At 39.0% G+C, this 27,172-nt stretch overlaps 1 protein-coding gene across 7 annotated transcripts in view; it reads right to left on the reverse strand.

The window, feature by feature from the left end:
* DBT (dihydrolipoamide branched chain transacylase E2) overlaps positions 1–27,172 on the reverse strand; it is an 86,069-nt gene that overhangs the window by 45,579 nt on the left and 13,318 nt on the right. For 6 of the 7 annotated variants that reach the window (XM_031651165.1, XM_021921216.2, XM_021921214.2 and 3 more), the window contains 4 exons: positions 24,509–24,977; positions 15,788–15,911; positions 10,465–10,540; positions 5,733–5,914 (listed from right to left, as the gene is read on the reverse strand). In XM_031651165.1, coding sequence (XP_031507025.1) covers positions 5,733–5,914; positions 10,465–10,540; positions 15,788–15,911; positions 24,509–24,559 — 433 coding nt within the window. In that variant the 5' untranslated portion in view covers positions 24,560–24,977. Of the gene's footprint in view, positions 1–5,732; positions 5,915–10,464; positions 10,541–15,787; positions 15,912–23,760; positions 23,821–24,215; positions 24,418–24,508; positions 24,978–27,172 lie in introns of all 7 variants that reach the window. The other variant, XM_031651166.1, reaches the window with a different exon arrangement.

A 27,172-nucleotide genomic window follows, 5' to 3' on the forward strand; every position in this document is an offset into this window, starting at 1 on the left:
GAAAAAAACAACAAAAAACAAAACAAACAAAAATATATATATATATATAAAATCTGATAAGCTTTGAAATATGTATATACTCATAAAACATCACCATAATCAAGATAATGAACACGTCTATCACTTCCAGAAGTTTCCTTGTACCCCTTGGTAATCCCTCCTTCCCAACCCTTCCTACCCTGCATACTCCATCACCAGGCAACCACTCATTGGTTTTCTGTCATTACAGATTAGTTTGGATTTTGTAAAATTTTATGTACATGGAATAATATAGCATGTTTTCTTTTGAGGGGTGGGGTCTGGCTTCTTTCACTCAGCATAATTTAAGATTTATCATGTTATAGAGAATATTAATTTTTGTGAAAAAAATTCTCCAGAAAAAAACAGGCCCCCCACAAAATGTACTGTGATTTTGTAATTTGCTATACCCAGACTTATTAAGTTGGATCTTACTTGAGATGTCAAAACAAACTAAAAACAAAACCAGCACCAGGTGTAGTGGCTCATGCCTATAATCCCAGCAATTTGGGAGGCGGAGGCAGGCAGATCACTTGAGCCCAGTTCACGACCAGCCTGGCCAACATGGTGAAACCTCATCTCTACTAAAAATACAAAAATTAGCCAGGTGTGGTGGCACATGCCTGTAATCCCAGCTTCTCGGGTAGCTGAGGCAAGTGAATCGCTTGAACCCAGGAGGCAGAGGTTGCAGTGAGCTGAGATCACGCCACTGCACTCCAGCCTGGGAGACAGAGTGAGACTTCATCTCAAAAAAAAGAAAAAAAAAAATCAAAAGGCCAATTAGCTGGGCATGATGGAGTCCTAACTACTCAGGAAGTTAAGGTGCAAGAACTGCTTGTGCCCAGGAATTCAAGGCTGTAATGAGCTATGATCATGCTACTGCACTCTAGCTTGTACAACAGAGCAAGACTCCGTATCAAAAAACAAAACAAAACAAATAACAAACTCCGACTGTTTACTTGTTCATATAAATAACTAGTTTTTTTAGATGGCTTAAATTGGTATCTAATCTGGTTTCCAGCTTGGGCATTCTAATTTCATGATATCCATAGTACTGTTCGGCATCCTTACTCGTCTCAGTTTACGCCAAGAATGAAACACTCTTTCCTTTCTAAATCTGAATCCAAAAAAAAAAAAAAAAAAAAATCTGTGTTTATTTCAGGTAATTCTAAAGGTGAATTTTTTGTTTTGTTTTATTTTTCTTTAAACTTCTCTAAATCACAAAAGCATGCCTTTTTTTTTTTTTTTTTTTTTTTTTTTTTTGAGACAGGGCCCTGCTGTCACCCAGGCTAGAGTGCAGTGGCATTAACAGAGCTCACTAGCTCACTGCAGCCTCTACCTCCTGGGCTCAAGTGATCCTCTCACCTCAGCCTCCCAAGTAGCTGGGACCACAGGTGCATACCACCACACCTGGCTAATTTTTTATTTTTTGTAGAGATGAGGTCTTGTTATGTTACCCAGGCTGGTCTCAAACTCCTGGGCTCAAGTGATCCTCCCACCTTAGCCTCCCAAAATGTTAAGATTACTGGCATGAGCCACTGTGCCTAGCCAATAATGTCTTTCAAAAGAAATTTAGAATCAAAGTAATACGAAGCACCCCTAATGCCCACATTATAGCCTCTTACTCATTCTATACTAATACTTAAAGGAACAAGAGCCCCTGAAGAAATGAATGATTCCAGGTGTGGGTGGGAAAAGTATGAGGTGAATCCCAGAACATCTTTTGTGCCAAAAGCAAGGAAGCTTTTAAAAGTTAACAGGACCGTGTTAATAGAACACATAGGAGCCAGCTTGAAGGGGTCACTACTGTAACGGGTTTGAGCATCCAGAAGAATAATGACTGTAATCGATTAAACACATGAAATCAGTTGAAATACAGTCATGCATTGCTTAATGATGGGAGTATGTTCTGAGAAATGCATTGCTAGGTGATTTCACAATTATCCAAACTTGAGTGTGCACTTACACAAATCTAGATGGTGTAGCCTACTACACACGTAGGCTATATGAAATAGCCCATTGCTCCCAGGTCACAAACCTGTGGAGCATGTTATTGTCCTGGATATTGTAGGTGACTGTAACACAATGGTAAATATTTGTGTATTTAAACATATGTAAACACAAAAGAAGTATAGTAAAGATGTGTTATCATCTTATGGGACTACCATTGTGTATGCAGTCTGTTGACCATAACATCGTTATGTGACATGTGACCATACACTCAAACACACACTGAGAATGTTGGAAAAATTAGTATCACCATTTGAAGTGACTACTAAAGGAACTCCTTACTTCGAGAACCAGTAAAGGGAAAGAATTAAGCATTTATTTTCTTTCTAGTAAGAACTGTATTTCATAGGAACTGTATTTCATACAGTTAGCATACAGGTAGCCCCAACACAGATAGCCCCCCGATACAGGAGAAAGGTCCACTTGACAGAAGAATGCCAGCTAATAATGTTAAAGGAATGACAGAATCCCAAAATCATCATTCTACAACCACTAAAGCAATTATTGACTTAGGAAGGATCTCAAATGATATTCGAACCTACTTATTTAGTGTCAAAGCTAACACTACATACATAATTTTCTGGTTATAAAAGGGGAAAACACAACTCTACAATAGAGGGGTAGGGGGTATCATTATCCTAGTTCAGTGTTTAAACTTAGCATCACTATGGCAGTCATCAGATGTTAAGTGTATCCTGATGTGAAGCAACATGAAGTACACAACATGATCTATGATGTGTTCCACCCAAAATATTTAACTTGAATTCAGCCTTTATTTTTTAATTTTATTTATTTTTTGTTTTGTTTTGTTTTTGTTTTTTCTTTTGTTTGTTTGTTTGTTTTTGAGATAAGAGTCTCGCTCTGTTGCCCAGGCTGGTGCAGTGGCACAATCTTGGCTCACCACAACCTCTGCCTCCAGGGTTCAAGCAAATCTCCTGTCTCAGCCTCCCGAGTAAGTGAGATTACAGGCATGTGCCACCACATCCAGCTAATTTTTGTATTTTTAGTAGACATTGGTCTCAATCTCCTGACCTCAAGTGATTCACCCACCCTGGTCTCCCAAAGTGCTGGAATTACAGGTGTGAGTCACTGAGCCCAGCCTGAATTCAGCCTTTAAAACTTACTTCCAGCTTATAGGAAATATAAGGACTAGAGGAACAAGTTAAATAACACTACAATGCAACAAGACAAATCCAAAAAGTCTGACATTCTGCAAAACAAAGGCAATCTCTTCAAATAAGTGTCATGAAACAAAAGTAGAAGAGGATAAACTAGACTAAAAGAAACTTAAGAGATATAACAACTAGGTACAATGTATGGGCCTATATTGGATCCTAGTTTTAAAAAAATCAATTGAAATATCAAGGACATTTGGGGGATAATTCAGGAAATCTACATATGGTCTGTCGATCATATAAAATGGAAATAGGCCAATTGTGGTGGCTCATGCCTGTAATTCCAGCACTTTAGGAGGCTGCGGCCAGCAGATCACTTGCAGTCAGGAGTTCAAGACCAGCCTGGCCAATATGGTGAAACCCCATCTCTATAAAAAAATACAAATATTAGCCAGGCACAGTGGCGTACACTTGTAGTCCCAGTTACTCAGGAGGCTGAGATGGGAGAGTCGCTTGAACCTGGGAGGTGGAGGTTGCAGTGAGCCGAGATCACACCACTGTACTCCAGCCTGGGCGACACGGCAAGACTCCGTCTCAAACAAACAAAAAAATAAAATTGAAATGTACTGTCATGAAAACATAGATGAACAAAGCAAACAGATTGGACTATAGCATATACAATATATTATTTTGGTTAAAAAAATACCTACATGTACACATATGACCTAGAAAAATGTCTGGAATGATATACACAAATGTATTGAGTGTGATTTGTGAACATTATGATTTTTCTTGTTGTTTTGGTTTTCTGTATTTTATAACTTTCTGCAATGCACCCCTCCAGCTTTTATAATAATAAAAAGTAGTAGGAAGCCTTCAATAAATCATATTCTAGCTTTTAGAGGCAACATGTCATAGTAGAAAATATTCTGGACAAGGACTCAGGACATCTAAGTTCTAACTTTGGTCCTGTCACCAACCATTTTGCAAATTGTCCAACCTTTCTTTTTTTTTTTCCTTTTTTTTTTTAAAGAGATGGAGTCTTGCTCTGTCGCCAGGCTGGAGTGCAGTGGCATGATCTCGGCTTACTGCAACCTGCGCCTCCCAGTTCAAGCGATTCTCCTGCCTCAGCCTCCCGAGTAGCTGGGACTACAGGCACACAACACCATGCCAGGCTAATTTTTGTATTTTTAGTAGAGACAGGGTTTCACCACGCTGGCCAGGACGATCTTGATTTCTTGACCTTGTGATCCACCCGCCTCAGCCTCCCAAAGTGCTGGGATTACAGGTGTGAGCCACCGAGCCCAGCCTGTCCAACCTTTCCAGTTGGGTTTAGTTTCTTCATCTGCTAAACTGGAATACTTCACAGAATAATAAATGTAAAAAAATTTTATAAATTATACGATGTGATTCTGGAAAAAAAAAGATTGTAATATTAGTTATTGTTCTACAGACTGCAGAACTAAGTGTCAGCCGGTCACTGTAATTCAATTACTCCTTCTAGACTTCTGAATTACACTGAGGTATCTTATCTCAGCACTTCCACGGTGGGAATGCTGGCCTAGGAGTTCTGTCACAGAACCTATTGTTCTTGCAGCCCCTAGTATCAAAACTGATTCCTAGATGATAAAACTTCGGTATACCACAATAGTGCTGTAAGGAACTTCTGAGTTAGCCAGCCAGCTGCCTACTACCACTGGGACTGCCAACTGTTTTAGCTTTCCTCTGTAACATTCTCATGATGAATTACCTTCTGACAGGACATCTACCACTTAAGTCCCATGGTTGTTGCTTCTTCTAAATGTTGGTATCTTTGCTTTCATTTTAATTTTCCTACTTTTCTCTTCAACTTCTCTTGAAAAAGTTTATAACCATCCCCAACAAGAGTGCTTTTTTTTTTTTTGTATCAGTGGCAAACAGAGCAATCCATTATGTTAGATTTCATCTTTAGATACTCCAATTTTTGTTCTTAGTGGCCAGTATTTATAGCCTGAATCTTTAATTACTGAGAGAGCTTGTTGCCTCTTTGAACACTAAGGTCTCCAGAAGGCAGGTCTTCAGGTAAATGAAGTGTTACTGTACACATTTTTAACATGGCAACTGGCCAAAAGATAATCATGACTCACAGAGAACCTTTTCAATTTTCCTGATTTGGGCTTCTAAAACTCCAACTCAAATCCTGTAAGTTATTAAAAGTCCATCCCCAACCTTCTTACCCCTCCAAAAGGAGTAACATCACTGACTTATGTGGAACAGTGCATAACGCCACCTGAATGTTTGAGTCATTCCCCAGAGGAGAAAGGATGGGACATCCTCCACCTTTTTTGCAACATCTCATCTCTTCCTTTTGCTATTGCCTTTTTTCCCCCCACCTTTGGTTTTGTCTTATCCTATAATCCAGATTTCTATTTTGTGCTGAACTTGTTGCCTTTTTTCACACTGAAAAGATTACATTTCCCCAAGAGCCAAAAATAAATAGGAATAGAAAAAAACAAAAAATAAAAAACAAAGATCACTTTTAATTGGGACCCAATGACAAAAAAAGACCAATAATCAATTTGGTAAAATAGATGAACAGACTTACAATACCTTTTAAAGCTTCCGTTTCTATGTCTACTAATGGCTTCCCCACATAGGCAATATCGTCTAGATTATAATAGAGTTTTTTAATGACTCCATCATAACGACTAGTGATGGTAACAGAAGCTTTATCACTTTGAACTTCACAGATGCTATCAAACTGAGACACTGTATCTCCTTCTTTTACATACCTAAAAGAAAAAGAAAGGAGACACTTTTACATAAACAATCATAAGTACAGATCATATTAAGGATGTAAATGCCATGCTGAGTTAGATCAGTATTCATCTAGCCTAGCATTTACTTTCAGATGGTGTACTAAGAAATGTTTCAGAGAAGACTATAATGACTTCCAGAGTCTCTTCAATGTATCTGCAAGAAATACTCAAAAAAATTTCAAGCAATCCATAGTCTATAATCCAAAAATTTAATTAAACTCTCAAGTTTTCTGTCTGACCCATTTATTAGAAAAATAAGTTCTAAAAATACATTTTTAAAGTGGTATTTCCTTCTATTGTCTTATATTACCCTTTTCCAAACTTTACGGGATGCCCAATACTTCCAGAAGCAAGTTTAAAAATTGATGTCCTCAATACATATCCTTTGTAATTTCGTGAATTTTAGATAGGAGTTCTCCCAGTCTTTCTTTCTAAAATTATTTTAGCCTGTTCTTATATAAAGTCCTTCTAACCCCATAATCATTTTAGGTATACTTTACAGGCTTTTCTAGAGAGTCTTAGCAAACAAAACAGGAGGAATGGGACCAAACCTGAAATAATACATCTAATTTTGATTCTAATGGCATTCTTAATGTCTCTAGCACTTATTTCTGACTTATTGCCAGCAACAGATAATTGTTGTCATTCTTGCTTCTTGTCTTCCTATCCTAACCAGTCCTCAGCCTATGATAAAACAGCACCCATGACATAGAAACCAGGTTTAAAAGCACATACTTTCACTTCCAGAATGATGGATTAAAGACTTCTGGAAATCTGCTCTTCCATATGAACAACAAGCACAGTGACAAAAGTTGTTAAAAATCTATTTTTTCAGAATTTTGGAAATTAGAAAAAAGGCTTGCAACAACTAAGAAGGATGTATTCAGGAAAAATGGCTGAGTTTTGTAGTATTTTAACTTGCCCAATTTCCATCCTCCTTTCCCTAGCACAGCAGGAGCCAAATCAGCAGCCTCGCAGCCACTGTAAGGGGAATACTAGGTTTGGATCACCACAAAAAGCAAAATCCCTGGAAAACTGGCACTACAGATGGTCTCTGACTTTTATAATTTTTCAACTTTATGATGGTGTAAAAACAATATGCCTTCAGTAGAAACAGTAATTTGAGCACCCATACAACCCTTCTGTTTTTCATTTTCAGTATTCAATAAACTGCAAAAGATATTCAATGGTTCTTTATAAAATAGACTTTGTATTAGATGACTTTGCCCAAATGTGGGCTAAGGTACGTGTTCTAAGCATGTTTAAGGTAGGCTAGGCTAAACATTTTCAACTTAAGACATTTTAGTTTTGATGGGTTTATGACTTATCCCCATCATAAGTCAAGGAGCATCTGGGTGGTTGTTGTTGGTAGAGACAGGGTCTTGCTATGTTGCCCCGGCTAGTCTGGAACTCCTGGCCTCAAGCAGTACTCCCATCTTGGACCCCCAAAGTGTTGGGATAACAGGCATGAGCCACCACACCTGGCCACATCTGTATTTTGTTTTATTTGTAACTTTTTGTTTGTAATTTTAAAAAACATCCTATCTGATTTACAAGACAACCACATTAAAGCAATACTTATAAAACTGTGTTGATGTGCTTTATGATGTTTAAAAATGGAATACTTTCAATATGGAGTGATAATTATTTGTTTTGTTTTGTTTTTTGAGACAGGATCTTGCTCTGTTGCCCAGACTGGAGTGCAGTGATGTGATCTCGGCTCACTGCAACCTCTGCATCCTGGGCTCAAGCCATCCTCTCACCTCAGCCTCCCAAGTAGCTGGCACTACAGGCCTGTGCCACCATGCTGGGCTAATGGAATAATAATTCTAAAAAAGGAAAACAGGAATACATATGACAAATAGCAAAAGGAAGGAAGAGGCGATAGAGCTATATTGGAGCAAAGTCTTTGTATTCCATTAAGTTTCTACTAATCCAAATTATAGTGTTTTAAATTAACATGTTAATTGTAATCCTCAGGGCAACCACAAAGAAAATAACTTTAAAATATACACTAAAATGTTTACATACTCCAATAAAAAGGCAAAGATTGGCAGAATAGATTCTAAAAAAATGCTCCAACTATATGCTAAGAAATATAATTTAAATTCAAGAACACAAATGGTAAAAAGTAAAAGGATCGAAAAAGGTATGTCACACAAGGCCAGGTGTGATGGCTAGCCTGTAATCTCAGGAGTTTGAGACCAGCCTGGGCTACAAAGCAAGACCCTGTCTCTCAAAAAAAAAAAAAAAGAGAAAGCAAGCAAGCTAGAGTGGCTATACTATCAAATAGACTTTAAGACAAAAGAACATATAACATCTAAACTTGTTTTAGAAGTTTATCAAAGGATTTGTGAAATTTAAGTAGTTTTTTCTTTTTCCATACATTTGCTCTCACAAATTCTAAGAATAAATGAGGTTTTATTTTACCTTACCCAAAACCACACTCTTTCTGCTAAATTATGCTTCCTTACATATTCAAATTTCTATTCTCAGGCTCCATTTTATAGACTAGAATTCTGCCCTTTAGCATTTCAAGTGCAACACAATATGTATTTTTTCCTTAAATTATTTATGGATATTGTTTGAAATGCTTGTTCCTCAGTGCTGTAAAGAAATAGCACTTGAACATAAATTTAATTTACTCAGCAAGGCCATTTTTACTTCCGGCAGAAAGAGTACATTCAACAGCAGTTTTGCTACAAGAGTACACCGAACAAAGAAGACAGGGTCATTTATAACCTGATACATCCAACCTACTGCTGTGTCCGGGGTTTCCACTGGCTGGAACGGGACCTCACATTCTGTATTTGTCCTGATTGGCTAGCAACTTAGAACTTTTTAAAAGAGGCAAAGGTAGAGGAGAACAAAGGAAGGAGGAAGTAACTTGTGGAATGCTGAGAAAGGTAAAAACACCTTCAAATAAGGAAGAGGAACAGGCTATGACCTAATGCTTGCTTGGGCCAGTATAAGCATGCCAGGGCAAATATTTAGGCTAAATTGTAGGAGCTAAGAACAGAAAGTACATCGATTTCCTTATCACGGCTAGCAGATATTTAAGAATGTTAGCACAGGTCTTTGAATAAATTTTGCTTCTTAGAGAAGTTACTATTTATTCCTAATTAAATGAGGAAGAACGTCTTTGAAGAGGAACCTCTACTTTACTTTTTACAATATTAAGTTAGGGAAAAAAAAAAACAGAATTCAAGAAAGCTATTAATATTTCTTAAAGAACTTCTGAAAAACTAATCAAATGATTAGTTTCTCATTAAAAGAGTTTTAAGAATTTTATTAGGAATAAAATAATTTCCCCTTCTAAGAGCCGTAAGCCCTATACTAAGCATATGGGTGTACAGAATAAGAGGTAGAAATTAAGAAATGGTTTTTTAAAACAATCAAAAAAAGCTGGGTGCAGTGGCTCATGCCTGTAATCCCAACACTTTGGAAGGCCCAGGTGGGAAGATCACTTGAGGCCAAGAGTTCAAGACCAGCATGGTCAACATAGTAAGACCCCATCTCTACCAAAAAAAAAAAAATTCTATAAAGATTTTTTACTACTGTCTTGGTCTCGAAAAGAAGGTATTATCAAATGCATTTCTTATACATGACATTATTTTGATCCTTTCAATGCTCCAGAGGTTGGCAGAGCAAGTACTGTTATCCACATATGACACATTAAGAGACCAAGTGAGTCACAGGTAGGACAGCTAATAAGTTTCAAGATCAGACTCTTATGATTTGAAGTCCATTGCTATTTCCATAATCCCACAATGCCAACAGAGACATAACCGTAAGGTATGTTTATGTTATTACAGTTCTCTTCTAACTTACAAAGCAATAACAGTAAGTAAAGAATGTTTAAAGTAAAGAATGTTTAAAGTAAAGAAGTAAAAAATAAGTAAATAACAAGAAAAGAATGTTCAGGTGGTTGAACCAGATTCTTAAAAGGATCTTTAATGGTGTAAATCTAAGGTGGGAAGTAATCTATTTCTCATCTTAACTGCCACTTCTAACAACCTCTAAAACTGAGTTCGGTACCCAGAGGTGTTTCTATTTTTCCAGAAGGTGAAATAAAGAAATGGGGTAGAGGATGAAAGGGTTTTGTTTCTTTCAGGCCCTTTTTTGGATAATTTTTCAATGTTTCAAAATTTATTTTTCAATTCGTGATTTTTGGTAAAATATTTTCATCTCTTCTAAACATGCAAGTAAACTGTATCAGGTAATGGTAAGTCAAACATACATTCTTACTAAAGTCATTTTCAGTACAGTGAAGAGAGCTCAGACTACCTGACAGTTTTAAATCACATTGAATAAAGTACCTTGATGCATGACAAATTCCTTCACCACTATATCATCAACACAAGGTAATTCTACCTTATTGCTTTTAAAAATGCATTATGTGTTTATAAAGATGTTTCTCAATTTAGATTCCAACTATCCATTAAATAAATAAAAATAAAAATAGTTATTTTTACTCAAATTATTTTTAAATTTACTTAAGAGATTTTTTCAGATTCACTTACCATTCTTTAACAGTTACTTCTCTAATCCCTTCTCCAATGTCTGAGAGCTTGAACTGAACAACCTGTCCACGGAGAGCTTCAAAGACAAATGAGAAACGATCTCATTAAGTATGTAACATATTACTAATATATACTTTCACATCTAAAATCAGAGAATGTTCTCAGGCAGAGGCAGAAATACTTCCATCTTACAAGACAGAAAAAACAGCATTTTATAATTTTTAAGAGCATAACTATTATTCATAACCATCAGAGATTTAAATAAATTATTTTACAACACAGACCTCCTGGCACTGCCACAGAACTTACATTTTCCAACTTCCAAAATGGTCTGTTATAGGGCTATAAAAGGCCCCACTAACAAATTAATTAAATTTTGAAACAATATAATGAATAGAAAATAGAACAAAGATATACAAAGAGAAACCCAGCTAGATATCCTTGTTTTAAGTTATAAAACTATAGTAACATGAACAGATTTCTTTTGAATTTATATAACTATTCTTTCTCATTCTTAATGGCTAAAAATCAGGCAGTTCTATATCTAGCAAACTTGATGGAAACTTGTTTGTCCAAACTTATGTTCTGCCAACTTATCCCTAAGTCGTCTCTTTCCTCTTCCCATTTTTTACCCCTTTTCAAATTTCTACCCATCCCTCCTTTTTTAGAGACAGAGTCTCACTATGTTCCCCAGGCTGGAGTACAGAGGACATTCACAGGTGCATAAATGCATACTACAGCCTCAAACTCCTGGGCTCAAGCAATCCTCCTCCCTCCATCTCCTGAGGAAGCTGGGACCACCCACCACACCCAGCTTCTATACCCTCTTTGTAATACTTAGATGCCAGTGATACTGTATAGTAATTATTCTCAAAAGAGAAAAGTATTTCTGGTCATTTGAAAGCATGTATGGACCCTCCCACTTTTCCAGGTTAACAAATGGCTCTGAACCTATTCAGGAATGCTCCTGTATCTTTAGACTGCTGTTAACCATATTTGCTTATAAAACATATAACAAATTAATTAGGATTGTAAAATTTTCTTAAATATGGGGAGTTAAATTGGTAATAAAAACTAAAAAATACATTTTGGTTATGGAGGTATTAGGTACCTCTTACTTCCTCTCTAGCAAGTTGGGTCCTCTCACAGCTTGCTAATTGGAGTATAACCTGGCAACTTTCTGAATGGTTTAGCATTAAGAATCAAAAGCATTTAAAAAAATTTTTTTTTAATCAACATTCTTGATTCCATAAGTAATTCCACTTGCTAAAAAATGGTTACTATAGGGTCATAATGACGAACTGGAAATCAATCTAAGTAACACAAAAACAAGAAAATACACTATGGCACCTCTATACAAAGCAATATGCAAGGAACAGCAAGAGCATGAAAATGTGATGGTTTATGGCAAGGTTAAAGAACAAACAGTTCTCTATAGCCAAAGATACAGTATATGGCAAGAAATCAGCCCAGATTTGAAAGACTTTGTGCACCATGCTAAAATATTTGAACTTCATCCTAAAGGTGATCAGGACCCAGTGGTAAGTTAACGTGGTCATAAATTCTTTACAGCTGTTCCCATCAGGAGGTGGAGTCTATTTTACCAGTTCTTAAATCTGTGCTGGGCTGTGACTTGCTTTGACAAATAGAATATAACAGAAGTGAAGTGTGCAGGTTCGTGAGGCTAGGCCTCAAAAGTCCACACAGCTTCTCCCTTCTCCCTTTTGGAATGCTGCCCTAAAATCCTCATGGAAGGAAGTTGATCTAGTCTACTGGAGGATGAGACATCAGGAAAAGGAGACATGAGGGGCCCCTTCTGAAACCCAGCATGAATTGTCAGACACATGACAGAGACCATCTTGGATCTTCCAGCCCAAATGATCCTCTAGTCAAATACAGCCATATGAGGGAGCCCGGGCGTAACCAGCAAGGAAATCACCCAGCCAACCCATGGAATCCTGAGAAATGATCAGTCCTTGTTGCTTTAAGCCACTAAGTTGTGGGATTGTTTGTTATTCAGCAATAATTAACTGATATGGAATCCTATTTATAATATCAGATCGGCAACTTTAGGAGGTCTATAATTTTAGAAAAAAAAAATCTCTGGCAGGAGTGTGGTAGAAGGGGTCAGGGAGTGGGTGGCAGAGGCAAAACAAGGCAGGGGAAGCAGGAGGCTACTTCAGGTAAGAAGCAGAAGTATAGAATTTATTAATTTATTATTTTTTTAGAGACAGGGTCTCACTCTGTTGCCCAGGCTGGAGTGCAGTGGCACAATCAGCCCATGATAACTTCAAGTTCCTGGGCTCAAGTGATCCTCCCACCTCAGCTAGGACTAGCAGTTGACTACAAGTGCATACCACCACACCCAAGTAATTTTTAAAAATTTTTTGTAGAGATGAGATCTCACTTTTTTGTGGCCCAGGCTGGTCTCGAACTCCTGGCCTCAAGCAAGCCTCCTGCCTCAGCTTCCCAAAGTGCTGGGATTACAGGTGTGAGCCACTCTGCCCAGCACAGAAGTATGTGATTTATATATTTATATACTTTTCAAAGCTGTTTGAAACGAAGGCAGATTTAAGAAATATGTAAGATGTAAAATTAATAGGTTTTGATAATCAATCTGATGTGAGACTAGAGTCAGGATGACTCTAGGTTTCCTTCTTTCCTTCCTTCCTTGCTTCCTCCCTTCCTTCCTTCCTTCCCTCCCTTCCCTCCCTCCCTCCCTTTTCCTTCCTTCCTTCCTTTCCTCCCTTCGTCCCTCCCTCCCGATGACTCTAGGTTTCTAGCTTCCCTCCCCTCCCCTTCCCTCCTGATCCCATCCCTTCCCTTCCCTTCCTCCTCCTCCTTCTCTTTTTTTTTCTTTTGTTTCCCCTCCCCTCCCCTCTCCTTCCTTCCTTCCTTCCTTCCCTCCCTCCCTCCCTCCCTGCCTCCCTCCCTCTCCCCTTTCTCCCTCCCTTTCCCTCCCCATCCCTCTCCGTCTCCCTCTTTCCTTCCTTCTCTTCTCTTCCCTTCCCTTCTCTTCTCTTTGACATGGTCTAACTCTGTTGCCCAGGCTGGACGGCAGTGGCATGATCACAGCTCACTGCGGCCTCAACCTCTGGGGCTCAGGTGATCCTCCTACCTCAGACTCCTGAGTAGCTGGGACTACAGGTGTGGACCAACATGCTCAGCTGACTTTCTAAATTTTTTTGTATAGACAGGGTCTCACATCAATGGTTAAGCTAGGCTAGTCTAGCTTAATGATTTACTGAGTTAGGAAATATCAGAAGGAAAAGAGATTTGTAGAAGACTGAGTTTTGGGGACATTGGAATGGAGATGTTTTGTTAGCAGTTGGTGAGAGATCTGAGTTACAGCTACAGATTCGGAAGTGTTCAATGAGGTGAGAGTTGAAGGCATGTGTGTAGACGTAGTACAAGAAGAGAGGGCAAAGGATGGGATTCTATGAGAAACTGAAGTTTAAAACAGAAGCAGAAGAAGAGGAACCTTAATAAGTGTCCAGAGAAAGCAGTATTAGTATATGTAAGCAGTATTAGCATACGTAAGCAGTATTAGTATACCTAAGCAGTATTAGAATATGTAAATATTTTACATATTCTAATTTATTTAATCCACCCAAGTATAAGGATCTTTGTTTTGTGTACCGATATATACCAAGCACCTAGAGCAGTGCCTTGGAACACAGGTGATCAATAAATATTATTGTTGAACGAATGAATTCTCACAAGAATACAATTAGCTAAATACCATGATTACTCCCATTTCCCAGATGGTGAAACTTGCTCGAAGTTGCACCGCTAGTAATTTGTAGACCTGGAATCCAAGTAGCCTGGAACTGGTGTATCCAGGAACCCAAAGCTCGTAAGTGTTTACAGACTGGACCAGGAAGTTGAAGTATTTACTTGAATGACCTCTATTTTCTCCGGGAAGTAACAAAAAAAGATCAACTTTAAAAAATGGAAATGTTTGTAAAAGTAGTGAAGGTAAAGTTTACATATCTTAGGCTACAGTGCAGGATGACATAGAAAAAGCATGGAAGATGACTGGGAACAGTGGCTCACACCTGTAATCCCATCACTTTGAGAGGCGAGACCCTGTCTCAAAAAAAAAAAAAGAAAAGAAAGAAAGAAAAGGCATGGAAGGCTGGGTACAGGGCTCATGCCTGTAATCATGGCACTTCGAGAGGCAGAGGCGGGAGGATCTCTTGAATCCAGGAGTTTTAGACCAGCCTGGACACTGTGACAACACCCTGATAAATAAACGAAGTAGCCAGGTGTAGTGATGCACTCCTGTAGTCCCAGCTACTCAGGAGGTTGAGGCAGGAGGATCATTTGAGCCCATGAGTTTGAGGTTACAGTGAGCTATGATTGTGCCACTGCACTCCAGCCTGAGTGCAGACAGAGTGAGATCCTGCCTCAAAACAAACAAACAAAAAAAAAACAACAAAAAAAAAACAGCATGGAAAGCCTGACTTGGAGTCTGCCTGGAATTCCCCCATTTTTCATTGCCAGCACGAACTAAGCTCCCATGTATCTGTCAAAAACTTAATGGTGTAACAAAAGTCTAGGGTTCTTTACCAGGGTTCTAAATAGAACATCAGGAAAAAAAACAGCTCTTATGCCCTTGCCAAATCTAATACTTAATCCTTCAAGTTCTTTACAGAGGGTAGAAAAAGCTGGGGAAAAGGTAAATAAATGGTAAAAGTCAGGGAACTTTCTGTTTAGGACTAAATCAGGCTGGTTTCATCACACCATGTTCACATGATAGATTAAGTGCTTCCTTCAACAAACAATACCACAATATGTACAACAACACAAAGATACTTCTATTGTCAACAATTTACCTTGACTGAGAAAGTCATATCAATGCTGACTATTGCACTTAGATGAGCCAGATGATAAATAGATGGCCCAACACAACCCATTCCCAACATTATAAAGACACAAGTGCTGGGTGAGATAAGTTAATGCCTGCAATCCCAGCTCTTTAAGAAGCTGAGGCAGGAGGATCACTTGAGCCCAGGATTTCAGGTTATAGTGAGCTGTGATTGCACCACTGCACTCCAACCTGGGCAACAGAGTGAGATCCTGTCTCTAAAAAAATTTTTCTTTTAAAAAGGGGTACCGGTGTTAAGGAAAGTATGTAAAAAAGAGGGATGAGAAAAAAGAAAGTGAGAATTGGGAAAATGTGGGGAGATGGGAAGGGCCCGGCTAGAAATACAGAGTCAACTTTTTTTTAGTTTAAAAAGTCTCAATCAAGTACTAAAAAATATTACTGAATGAGGTACAAAACATTATTTTATACGTGTTATTTTGAAATCATACTTACCAGCAGTTGTTTTCAGGAAGTGATGTGGATGACTATACTTGAATGAAGGATAACCAAAGAAACACACATAATTTGGCTTCAAAACATGAACATTACCACATGTTTGAAAATAGCGAACACAAATCTACAGATGAGAAAACAAAAAGTAAAACCATTTATAAACGATTACACTGGCTTATCTCTAAGTATAAACTGAATTTCAATTCTATTCTAAAAGTAGAACCATTATCACAATAGAAATATGATATCCTTAGATTTAGATTTGTTACATTTATGATCCTTGCTCAAAATTCCTTCTGAAAGTAAAGACATTTTAACAGTGTATTCTGTATAAATACATCAGCTTATAGGTATGCTTTAATCATTGGACTTCCTGAACTAAAACTACTAAAGAATTCTAAAGTAACAGTTAGCATCTAAAAACAATGAAACACTTGTATAGTATGATACCCTCAAGTTTACTTATAGTAACTTACAGATGACTGTTTAGCATTCACTATTTTACATAGTACCTTAGTATAATATTATTTAAAAACCTCTTATAGAAATCAGTAGGTCCAAAAGTATTCAACTCTACATATTAAAACCTAAGTGTCTGAAAGGTATTGTGTGTGTGTGTGTGTGTGTGTGTGTGTGTGTATTTGAGACAGGGTCTCACTCTGTTGCCTGGTCTGGAGTGCAGTGGTGCGATCACAGCTCACTGAAGCCTCGACCTTCTAGGCTCAAGGGCTCCTCCCGCCTCAGTCTTCCAAGTATCTGGGACCACAGGTGCATGCCACCCCACCCAATTAATTTTGTTTATTATTTGTAGAGATAAGGTCTCACTATGTTGCCCAGGCTGGACTTGAAGTTCTGAGTTCAAGCAATCTTCCCGTCTCAGCCTCCCAAAGTGCTAGAATTATAGGTGCGAGCCACCACGCCAGGCCATAATATCTTATTTTGAAAGTTAGTATTTTAATGCTATTAATACCTAACTACATCACACTGTAAACATAAACTACAGAAATGTATTTACTTGTTTAATTTTAAAACCCTGAGCTTACTTCTCTGCAGAAATTTCTAACCTTCTTAGCATAAGAATACTGATAAGTGAAACTTATTCATGTATGTAACAGAATCACTTTTACTTTAAAAAAAAAATCATGTACATTAGTGGTGATTCGCTCTTAAAGGCTATGTTATAATAAACATTATATAATACAGTTATGTTTTAATACATATTTATAAACTAGAATTTTTGTTTTATTCTGATAGTAAATAACATAAAATTAAAAGTTTGGTTTACTGACAAGAACAATACATTTAAATTCATATGTTTTACTTTAAATTTCAAGCTATTACTGATTTCTGAAGGCAAAGAAAAACTGAAGATCCCTTTCCTAAAACATAAATAATCTTAAATCATTCATCTTAACTTTAGAGATCACCCTAAATCAACTAATCCTTATAATATCTACATTTTATTCTTATTAACATTAATATTCAGGAAATACAAAGCCTAACTAAAATAATTAAAATTGATAGCTTAAAACTAGAAGACAATGAAAGAATTCTCTTTCCCAAACATTTCCATTTTGTTTGTCCTTGCTTTCTCCTTCAGCTCCCATAATCCTGACTCTTGGTCAATAATCAAATCAAAGGAGTGAATCAACCTGTTTCATCAGACATAAAACTTAGGGACAATAAAGGAAAGTTTTGAAGTATATAGATCCACCTTAATTTAAATAAAATTGTTGATATTTTTAAAACGTTTGAAAGAAAATTAAACTATTAGAAGGTCTTACCTTCAACAACAACACAACTCCTGTTGAGCTATTCATGGGTCAGGGGCAGCACAAACCACCAAGCTTAACATTTATCGAGTGCCTCCCAAGTGCTGAGTACTTTCAAAGCCTTTTCAGACAGACCAGGCACGGTGGCTCTTGCCTGTAATCCCAGCACTTTGGGAGGCTGAGGTGAGTGGATCGCTTGAGGTCAAGAGTTCAAGACCAGCCTAGCCAACATGACGAGACCCCCTCTTTACTAAAAATGCAAAAATTAGCTGGACATGGTGGCACACACCTGTAGTCCCAGCTACTCGTGAGGCTGAGGCACAAGAATCGCTTGAACCTGGGAGGTGGAGGTTGCAATGAGCCAAGATCACACCACTGCACTTCAGCCTAGGTGACAGAGAGAGACCTTGTCTCCAAAAGAAAAATAGTCTTTTCAGACATCATCTTTTTTGTTGTTGTTTTTTATTTTGAGATGGAGTTTTGCTCTGTCACCCAGGCTGGAGTGCAGTGGCACAATCTCAGCTTACTGCAACCTCTGCCTCCCAGGTTCAAGCGATTCTTGTGCCTCAGCCTCCCAAGTAGCTGGGACTACAGGCATGTGCCACCATGTCCAGCTAAACTTTTTTTTTGTATTTTAGTAGAGACGGGGTTTCATTATGTTTCCCAGGGTGATCTCGAACTCCTCAGCTCAGGCAATCCGCCCACCTTGGCCTCTCAAAGTACTAGGATTACAGGCATGAGTCATGATGCCCGACCCAGACATCATTTTTATGTCTTACAATTTCCCTGTGGAACATACACGTTAGCCCTCTTCAACACACAGGAAACTGATGGGAAAGGTGAAGTAATTTGTCCAAGGTCACACAGCAAATAAGTGGAACAATCAAGCTCTGAAGCTAAGTAAATTTGATGTCAAAGACCCTAGAAGTAGGAGAAATAATCCCTAATTTCAAAGAGTTTACAACCTATGTGAGAAAATAAACACACACACACACACACACACACACAAACATACTCAAGCATGGACATGCATGCTCTAACTTTTTGTAATAAGAGACATAACCTTCTTCAATATAATCCATAGGTTCACAAAAAAAAAAAAAGAGGCACAGGCAGTAAGTGATAAAGGAGTTTAAGTAGGCCGGGCATGGTGGCTCACGCCTGTAATCTCATTGCACTCCAGCCTAGGCAACAAGAGCAAAACTCTGTCTCAAAAAAAAAAAAAAAAAAAGGAGTTTAAGTAAAGGGGTCTGGTGGGTTTTTTTCCACATTAGTGTGACCTGGGAAGGCTTCTTGGGGGAAGATTTAAGCTGCACTGTGCATAATAAGCCTCCATAATAAAAGAGCAGAAGGGTACTTTTAAGGCAGAGGAAACAGCATAAATAAACTACAGCAGAAATTTACTTAGCATATCTGCTGGGACACTGAGCAGCTTGATTTGGTTTGACCAAAGGTATAAAAGAGAGCAGTGGAAATAGCTCAAGGAGGAAATGGTTGATGACTATAATATCAGTATAAGAAGTCTGAACTCATACATTATGGGTTATTGAAGAAAAAGGATTAGGATATTAGTAGTGGTTTACTGAATAGATTACAACAGATAAAATCTGGAGAGAAAGGGAGAAGTCAAGAAACTATTACATACCAAAATTATCAAAAAAGGATCTTTTTTTAAAAAAGAAACTATTACCATATTCCTCTCTTATCTCCTTATGGGCAGTGGACACGTTCAAGACCCCCCCGAATACTGAATCCTACATATTCTACATATACCATGTTTTTCCTATACATACATACCTATGATAAAGTTTAATTTATAAATCAGACACAGTAAGAGAGTAATAACTAACATCATAAAATAGAAAAATTATGATAATATACTTTAATAAAGGTTTTATGAATGTGGTCTCTCTCTCAAAATATCTTACTGTACTGTGCTCACCTATTTTCAGACTGCAGTCGACTATGGGTAACTGAGACCACAAGTAAGAAGAAGAGAGTACTGTATAGCATCTGAAGGGGAGAGTACTGTGTAGTATCTGAGACGCAAAGCAACAGGCTCCTGACTGAGGTAATTAACAGTAGAAAAAGAAAAAAAGCAACAAAAGTACCATAGGCAGTATATGATTAATATAATAGTAATTGAATGGCTATGAGGAGAAGGCTAAAAGCACTGTGAAGTTGCTGAATAGACGGATTAACAGGCAACAGGAAAGAGGAGAAAAAACAATTTTTCAAGCTAGAATTCTAAATTTTTTTTCTAGAAGCAGACTATTAGACTAGTAAATTATATTTTTTAATTTTCTTCAGAGACAGGGTTGGCAGGGCGCAGTGGCTCACACCTGTAATACCATCTCAAAAAATAATAATAAAATAAAGACAGCGTCTCACTTTTTTGCCCAGGATGGTCTTAAACTCCTGGGCTCAAGCAATCCTCCTGTCTCAGTCTCCCAGAATGCTAGGATTACAGGTGTGAGCCACCACACCCAGCTAGACTAGTAAATTAAGCATAAGGATTTAAACCTCCAATTTTAAAAAGGCATGCTTATAGAATTACCAGTTTTATATCTTTTATATTTGAAGCAATTCTAAATTCATGTACAAACAATACTAAAGACACCTAATTCTATGGGGACCATCTGTACCAATTTGCCTGAGGTGACACCCAATTCACCCCTAGTAATTCAAGGCAATTATTAATAACACCATTTTCATTCTCAAATATATCCTGGTTGAACAACTACACATGTAGTCTAACTCTTAATGCAATTGTTTGACTAAAATAGGTCTTTCCTTGATTTTAAAAAATAATTCAGCCAGGTGTAGTGGCTCATGCCCGTAATCCCAACATTTTGGGAGGTCAAAGTGGAAGGATCACTTGAGCCCAGGAGTTCAAGACCATTCTGGGCAACGTAGTGAGACCTTGTTTACTAAAAATCAAAATAATTAGCCGGGTGTGGTGGTGAATGCCTGTAGTCCCAGCTACTTGGGAGGCTGAGGAAGGAGGACCACTTAAGCCCAGGTGGTAAAGGCTACAGTGAGCCAAGATCATGCCACCACACTCCAGCCTGGGCAACAGAGCAAGAACCTGTCTCAAAAATAATAATGAATAAAATAAAAAATTAGGCCAGGCACAGTGGCTCACACCCATAATCCCAACACTTTGGGAGACTGAGGCAGGCAGATCACGAGATCAAGAGATCAAGACCATCCTGGCCAACATGGTGAAACCCCATCTCTATTAAAAATACAAAAATTAGCTGGGTGTGGTGGCATGTGCCTGTAGACCCATCTACTCAGGAGGCTGAGGCAGGAGAATCGCTTGAACCCGGGAGGCGGAGGTTGCAGTGAGCTGATACTGCGCCACTGCATTCCAGCCTGGCAACAGAGTGAGACTCCGTCTCAAAAAACATAAAAATAAAAAATCAATAATTCAATATCACAATCAGGACAGAAAAACATAAAGGGAAATAAAACCATTCACCAAAGTAGCATATTAAGGAAATATTTAATAATAATTCAATAGGCAGCTGTTGAGCACTCCTAAAGTCAGACATTGTACAGGACTTGGAAATGCAAAGCTAAATAAGATGCAATATATAGTTCCTGAATTCAAATTGCTTACACTTTACTACAGGAAGACAGACACAACAGAAAAATTCCAAATGGCATGATGTAATCAAGAGTCAAATGCATGATGTCCTAGGGAAATGTAAAACACAACATTATAAAGCTATTTTAATAATTTACTACAGGGGTAAGAGCTGTTTTTGCTTACAACTTTTTACAAAAGTTTAAAAGCCTGACTTTTTTCTACTGAGTCGTTTAAAAAATATTTATGAGCACCTACAATGTGCCAGGCACTTGGGATTATACAGACAACAAAACAGATGCAATTTCTTCCCTTATAGAATGCACAGTCCAGTGAAAGGTAAAGGTAAACAGGTGATTATAACACGTGCTATAATGAAGGAAATAGAGTGTGTTAAGGGAACCTAGCTGGAGAAAGTTATGTTGAAGTAAGACCTGAGGGATGAGTAGGAGTAACCCAGGGGATGAGGGATGTTGCGATGCGGCCACAGGGGAGTAAGGCAAGAGTCTTTAAAGCAGAGGAAATATAAGTGCAAAGGTCTGGAGTAAAGGTCTGGAGTTGAGAGAGAAAGCACAGTGTGTGTGGAATTAACTCAAGTTGTTCAACAGAGTTCTAGTGTAGTTTAGTGTGTAATAAGGGTGGAGAAGTGTCAGAGTTGGGGGTGGGATGGGTAGGTTTTGGTAAGGAAGGAGGTCTAAGAGACTAGAAAAGTCCAGATCATAAATTGCCTCATAGTCATTTGAATTTTGGACATTTTGCTGAAGGCAGTTTTAAGCAAGAAAATGACATTATCAAATGTCTCTTACTTTATAAGATCACTCTGGCTACACTATGGAGAATAGGTTGGAAAAATGACAAGACCACTGGAGGCATATAATCCAGTTAAGAAGGGCCAAGACACCTCCAGTTGAGGGCAGGGTGAAAAAATCATGACTACATTTCTTCAGAGAGAATTACAGGCTCAAATCAAGAGAAACTGGGCCAGGGCAGTGGCTCATGCCTGTAATCCCAGCACTTTGGGAGGCCAAGGTGGGAGGATGACCTGAGGTCAGGAATTCAAGACCAGCCTGGCCAACATGGCAAAACCCTGTCTCTACTAAAATTACAAAAATTAACCAGGCATGGCGGTGCGCGCCTGTAATCCCAGCTACTTGGGTGGCTGAGGCGGGAGAATCGCTTGAACCCAGGAGGTGGAGGTTGCATTAAGCCGAGATTGTACCACTGCACTCCAGCCTGGGCAACAGATCAAGACTCCTCCCCAAAAAAACAAAAACAAAAACAAAAATTAAGAGACACTGGTTTGAGGGTTCAGTTCTAGAGCCTGGGGAGTATGACCTGCTTTGAAGCTTTATGGCAGACACTGTGAGAAGACTAAAGACAAGCTTTTCTGCTGGGCATGATGGCTTACGCTGTAATCCCAGCACTTTGGGAGGCCAAGGCAGGCGGATCACTTGAGGTCAGGAGTTCGAGACCAGCCTGGCCAACATAGTGAAACCCCATCTCTACCAAAAATACAAAAATTAGCTGGGCATGATGGCATGTGCCTGTAGTCCCAGCTATTTGCGAGGCTGAGGCAGAAGAATCACTTGAACCTGGGAGGCGGAGGTTGCAGTGAGCCAAGATCGCACCACTACACTCTAGCCTGGGTGACAGAGAGAGACTCCATCTCAAAAAAACAAACAAACAAACAAACAAACAAAACACACAAGTGTTTCTAAGCTCCCTTGTGCTAGCAGTGGCCATGTAACACTGTTCTGGTCAATGAGACTGGAACCTCGTCCTCTTCCTCCTTCCTGCCTTGAACATAAAATAAGAAGTTGTAGCAGCCCTCTTGTAAACAGTAGGAAAAGGACAAATGAACTACTAGGGAAATGACGACATTGATAATCGTAAGCCACTGAACGCAAGCTGACATCTAATTGGGGATGCTCTGTATGCACGGATAATTTCCTGTTTATTGGTTGGGTTTTTAATTGCAGCTGGAAAACATCACATACATATGAAACTGGAGATTTCCAGGACAGTAGGATATATGGGTTTGGAGTAGACCTGGTTGGAAGACTGGGGAACTTTTGAACTCATCAGCATAGATGGTAACTATATCCAAAGAGTGGATAGGATAACCCAGAAAGTGGGAAAAGTGCAGAGGGCCAAAGTCAGAGCCCTTTAGAAAGAGCAATATTTAAAAGCTGGGTAGGGAAAGAGGATATTAGGATGAAGTGGCCAAATATGAAGAAAGAATAATATTGGGAGACTGGTGTCACAGAAAACAAGAATGGAAAGCTCTAGAAAGAAGAGAGACCAATATATGTAAGTGTTGCTGAGAAGAGCTCTCTTCTCCTGGTTATCTCTTATTTATCCTTCTTAAATCTCAAGTCATACAGTATCCTCTGGGAACTCCTCTGACCCCCAAGTCCGCCATAGGTGTCTACTCCTGTGTGTTCCTGTAGTTCTAGGCACTTGTTCCATCACAGTACTTCTCATGCTGGCTTGTAATTTCTTAATATCTGTCTCCCTCTCCTTTGTCCTCCACCACAAGGTTGTAATCTCTTGAGAAGGAAGATATGATGTCTATTTCATATTTGTATCTCCAGTGCCTAACACAGTACCTGGTACATAGCAGGCTCTTGAAAGTTTTTGTAAGATCGGGGTCACCAAGGCAGGAACATCTAGGGAAAGGGAGAGGGGGCAGGAAGAAGAAACACTAAGCAAATAGGGTGAAATAATATCATTACCGGGATGTGTCAGTGCTTGGTGCTAAGACTGGGAGAAAGAGAGGGAAGTGCAGGGGAGACGGTGGTGGGTCACAGCCTTGGTGACAAAAGGGTAGGAATGGTATGTGGTGCGGACATAGAAGTACAAGCCAAAAGAGTGAAACACAAGCCGCTCAGTTATTCGGAAGCAGGGCCCCCTGGTGATATTCTATAACTTGAACGGCCTCTTCCTCTACACATTGTAAATTCCTTGAGGGCAGGGGTCGTGTTACCAGTGTTTGGCATACTGTGGGTACGCAATAAATGCTAAACGAATATATCTCTGGATCCACAGCGCCTATCACCAATACCTGGCATCTGGAAGGGGCTCAATGAAACGCCAGCTGGGCCTCGGGGTACAGATGAAGCAGGAGGACGGCTGAGTCGCTGCAGAAGCGCTTCCAGGTAAGGGGAGGGAGTGGGTCTCCACTCCAGACTAGTCGACTCGCTCCGTTCTCTGCCCTTTATTTTGCATGCATCCCTTCACCTCTCCATCACGCGTGCCCTGGACGCCTGGCACCGGAGGAGAAAGAAACACACCACTCCTGGAAGACTCCGGACAAATCACTCCTTCCCGGCCTCAGATCTGCCCAAACCCGCTTACCAGCTTCCCCGCATTCCTGCTCCAGGTTCTCAGCATACGGACTGCAGCCATCTTACCCCGGAAATGACAGCTGCGCCGCAAACCCGAGAGACTCTCCGCGGCGCGACCTATCAGAAGATGGGAGACGCGCCTCCCCCTGGGCGACCAATAGGGAGGGAAGAAACGAGCCTCCCACCCAACAGCCAACCGGGGAGTAGGGCGGGGCCTGAGCTAAAGCCTAAGGTTGGGGACCCCGCGAGGAGAGAAAAGAGCCTGGGGGATGGAGGCGGGGCAGAGGGCATCCCAAATTTAACACTGCTGTGTAAATACGGATGCACCAAAGATAATCTTTTTAGTGTATGTGATGGGGGAAATAGAGAGTGTTAAGGAAACACAAAGGAAAGGTACTTACCTCAAGAAAGTTATGTTGCAGTAGGACCTGAGGGATGAGGTAGAAAACATTCCTCTTCTTCATTTGTAATGCAACCGCCTGAAGTACAGAAAATAGAATATATCTATATGTTGTAGCAAGGCTCTGGACAACTAGTTGTTTCACAAGTCCATACAGCAGTACTTTCCAATGACTCCTTTTTTTTTTTTACTCCCATTTAGTGTTTTTGATTACCAAAATTGGCTAATCAATTTTTTCATGAAAGATGAACATTACCTAATGTCTAAAATAAACATGTTACCATCTTTCTTTTTACAGATGCTGTCAGATGCAGCTAACTAACATACGCAATACATGTCACAGACATATGATCTTGATTTACTTGTCTCTTGAAGAAATGTCAAATTCGGGTCAAGTAGAACTGGTAAAGAAAAGATCAGAACTTTCTTTTAAAAGGCAATCTTCCTCAGAGCAACTAGGAAACCAATTTCTGGAAATGTCCAGGATGACATTAGACTGTTACTGCTTCTTACATGGGAATGAAAATCTGCACAGGTGTCTAAGGAATTACAGAGAAAAAAACTAGAACAAATACATTTTAAATCCTCAACATTGAAGATTAGTGGTTATGAAACAAAATCTCAGGTATTTCACAACTTCATTGTTTAATATGACCCAAACACTTTTTCTTCTCATTTGCCATTTTATGTATTACACACCTACACACATACACACACAAAATCACTACAAACAATAAATCTTATTATCTTTTCTGTTTGTTTGTTTGGCAGAGATAGGGTCTCTTGGGCCAGGCGTGGTGGCTCATGCCCATAATTCCAGCACTTTGGGAGGCTGAGGCAGGCAAATGGCTTCAGCTCAGAAGTTCAAGATGGGATCTCAGAAGTTCAAGATATTGCCAGGCTGGTCTCAAAGTCCTGGTCTCAAGCGGCGATCTTCCCATCTCAGCCTCCCAAAGTCCTAGGATTACAGGCATGAGTCACTGGGCCCGGCCTAAATAGTTATCTTTATCAGAAAATCTAGACTAGTCAAAAGAATTTCAAGTTTTTACATTTCCTTAAAAATGTTTATAGACATTATCAATATATTTGATAATCCCACAAGCATGTGTTTGTATAAAAAGCAGTGGCAGTTGTACCTTTGAAGTGAATCATCTCCCTTCCAAGGTGCTGCTGTACAACTTTCTTCCTCCTGATTTCCTTTTTAACTATACCTGCTCCTCAGAAGATAACTAGTTTATTTTCCTTTACCGTCTTTTTATCTCAATGGATTCTTGCTTCTATATTCAGTATGTGTCCTTATCTTTCATTCCAGCATCTGGAAAGAAATACACCATCTATTCCCTAGTTAATTCTTTTATTCGAGTTTGAAAGCAACAAAGACCCCATTTCTTCTTTTTTTAAATTTAAAAATGACCAGTTATGACCCACCAATTCCACTCCTGGATAGCTATGTAAGAGAAATGACAGCAGTGTTCACAAAAAGACTTGTATAGGAATAATCATAACAGCATAATAGCCAAAATCTAGAAATAGCCCAGATGTCCAGTAACAGGTGAATACACAAAATGTGGTACATCCATATACTGAAATATTATTCATCCTTAAAAATGACTGAATTAGCAATAATTGCTATGACATGGATGAATGTGAAAAAAATATTATGCTAAGTAAAAGAATGCAAGCACAAAAAGTCACGTATTACATGATTCCATTTCAATTAAATGTCCAGAAAATGTTGATTTATAGAGATGAAAAACAGATAGTTTTAGTTTATATTAATTACATAAGATTATATTAGTATTATTAATTAATAAGGTTAGAATTAGAAAACAAATTAGCCTGGGGCTAGAGGTGGAAGGGGTAGTGATTGCAGAGGCAAGAGAGATTTTTTGTGTGTGTGGTGATGAAAGTTTCCTCTTGCCAGTTTGTGGCAATGATTGCATATTCAAAAATCTTTGAAGTATACACTTAAGACAAGTGAATTTTATGGTATGTAAAGTATACCATAATAAAGCTGTTAAAACTGTGTTACATGGAAGAATAATGAACATATGAATAAAAACAAATACATAAGGCTGGGCACGGTGGCTCATGCCTGTAATCCCAGCACGTTGGGAGGCGGAGGTGGGTGACGAGGTCAGGCGTTCAAGGCCAGCCTGGCCAACATAGTGAAACCCCGTCTCTACTAAAAATACAAAAATTAGCCAGGAATGGTGGCACGTGCCTGTCGTCCTAGCTAATTGGGAGGCTGACGCAGGAGAATTTCTTGAATGT

The sequence above is a fragment of the Papio anubis genome, chromosome 1, assembly GCF_008728515.1.
Source record: "Papio anubis isolate 15944 chromosome 1, Panubis1.0, whole genome shotgun sequence".
Taxonomy (NCBI): domain Eukaryota; kingdom Metazoa; phylum Chordata; class Mammalia; order Primates; family Cercopithecidae; genus Papio; species Papio anubis.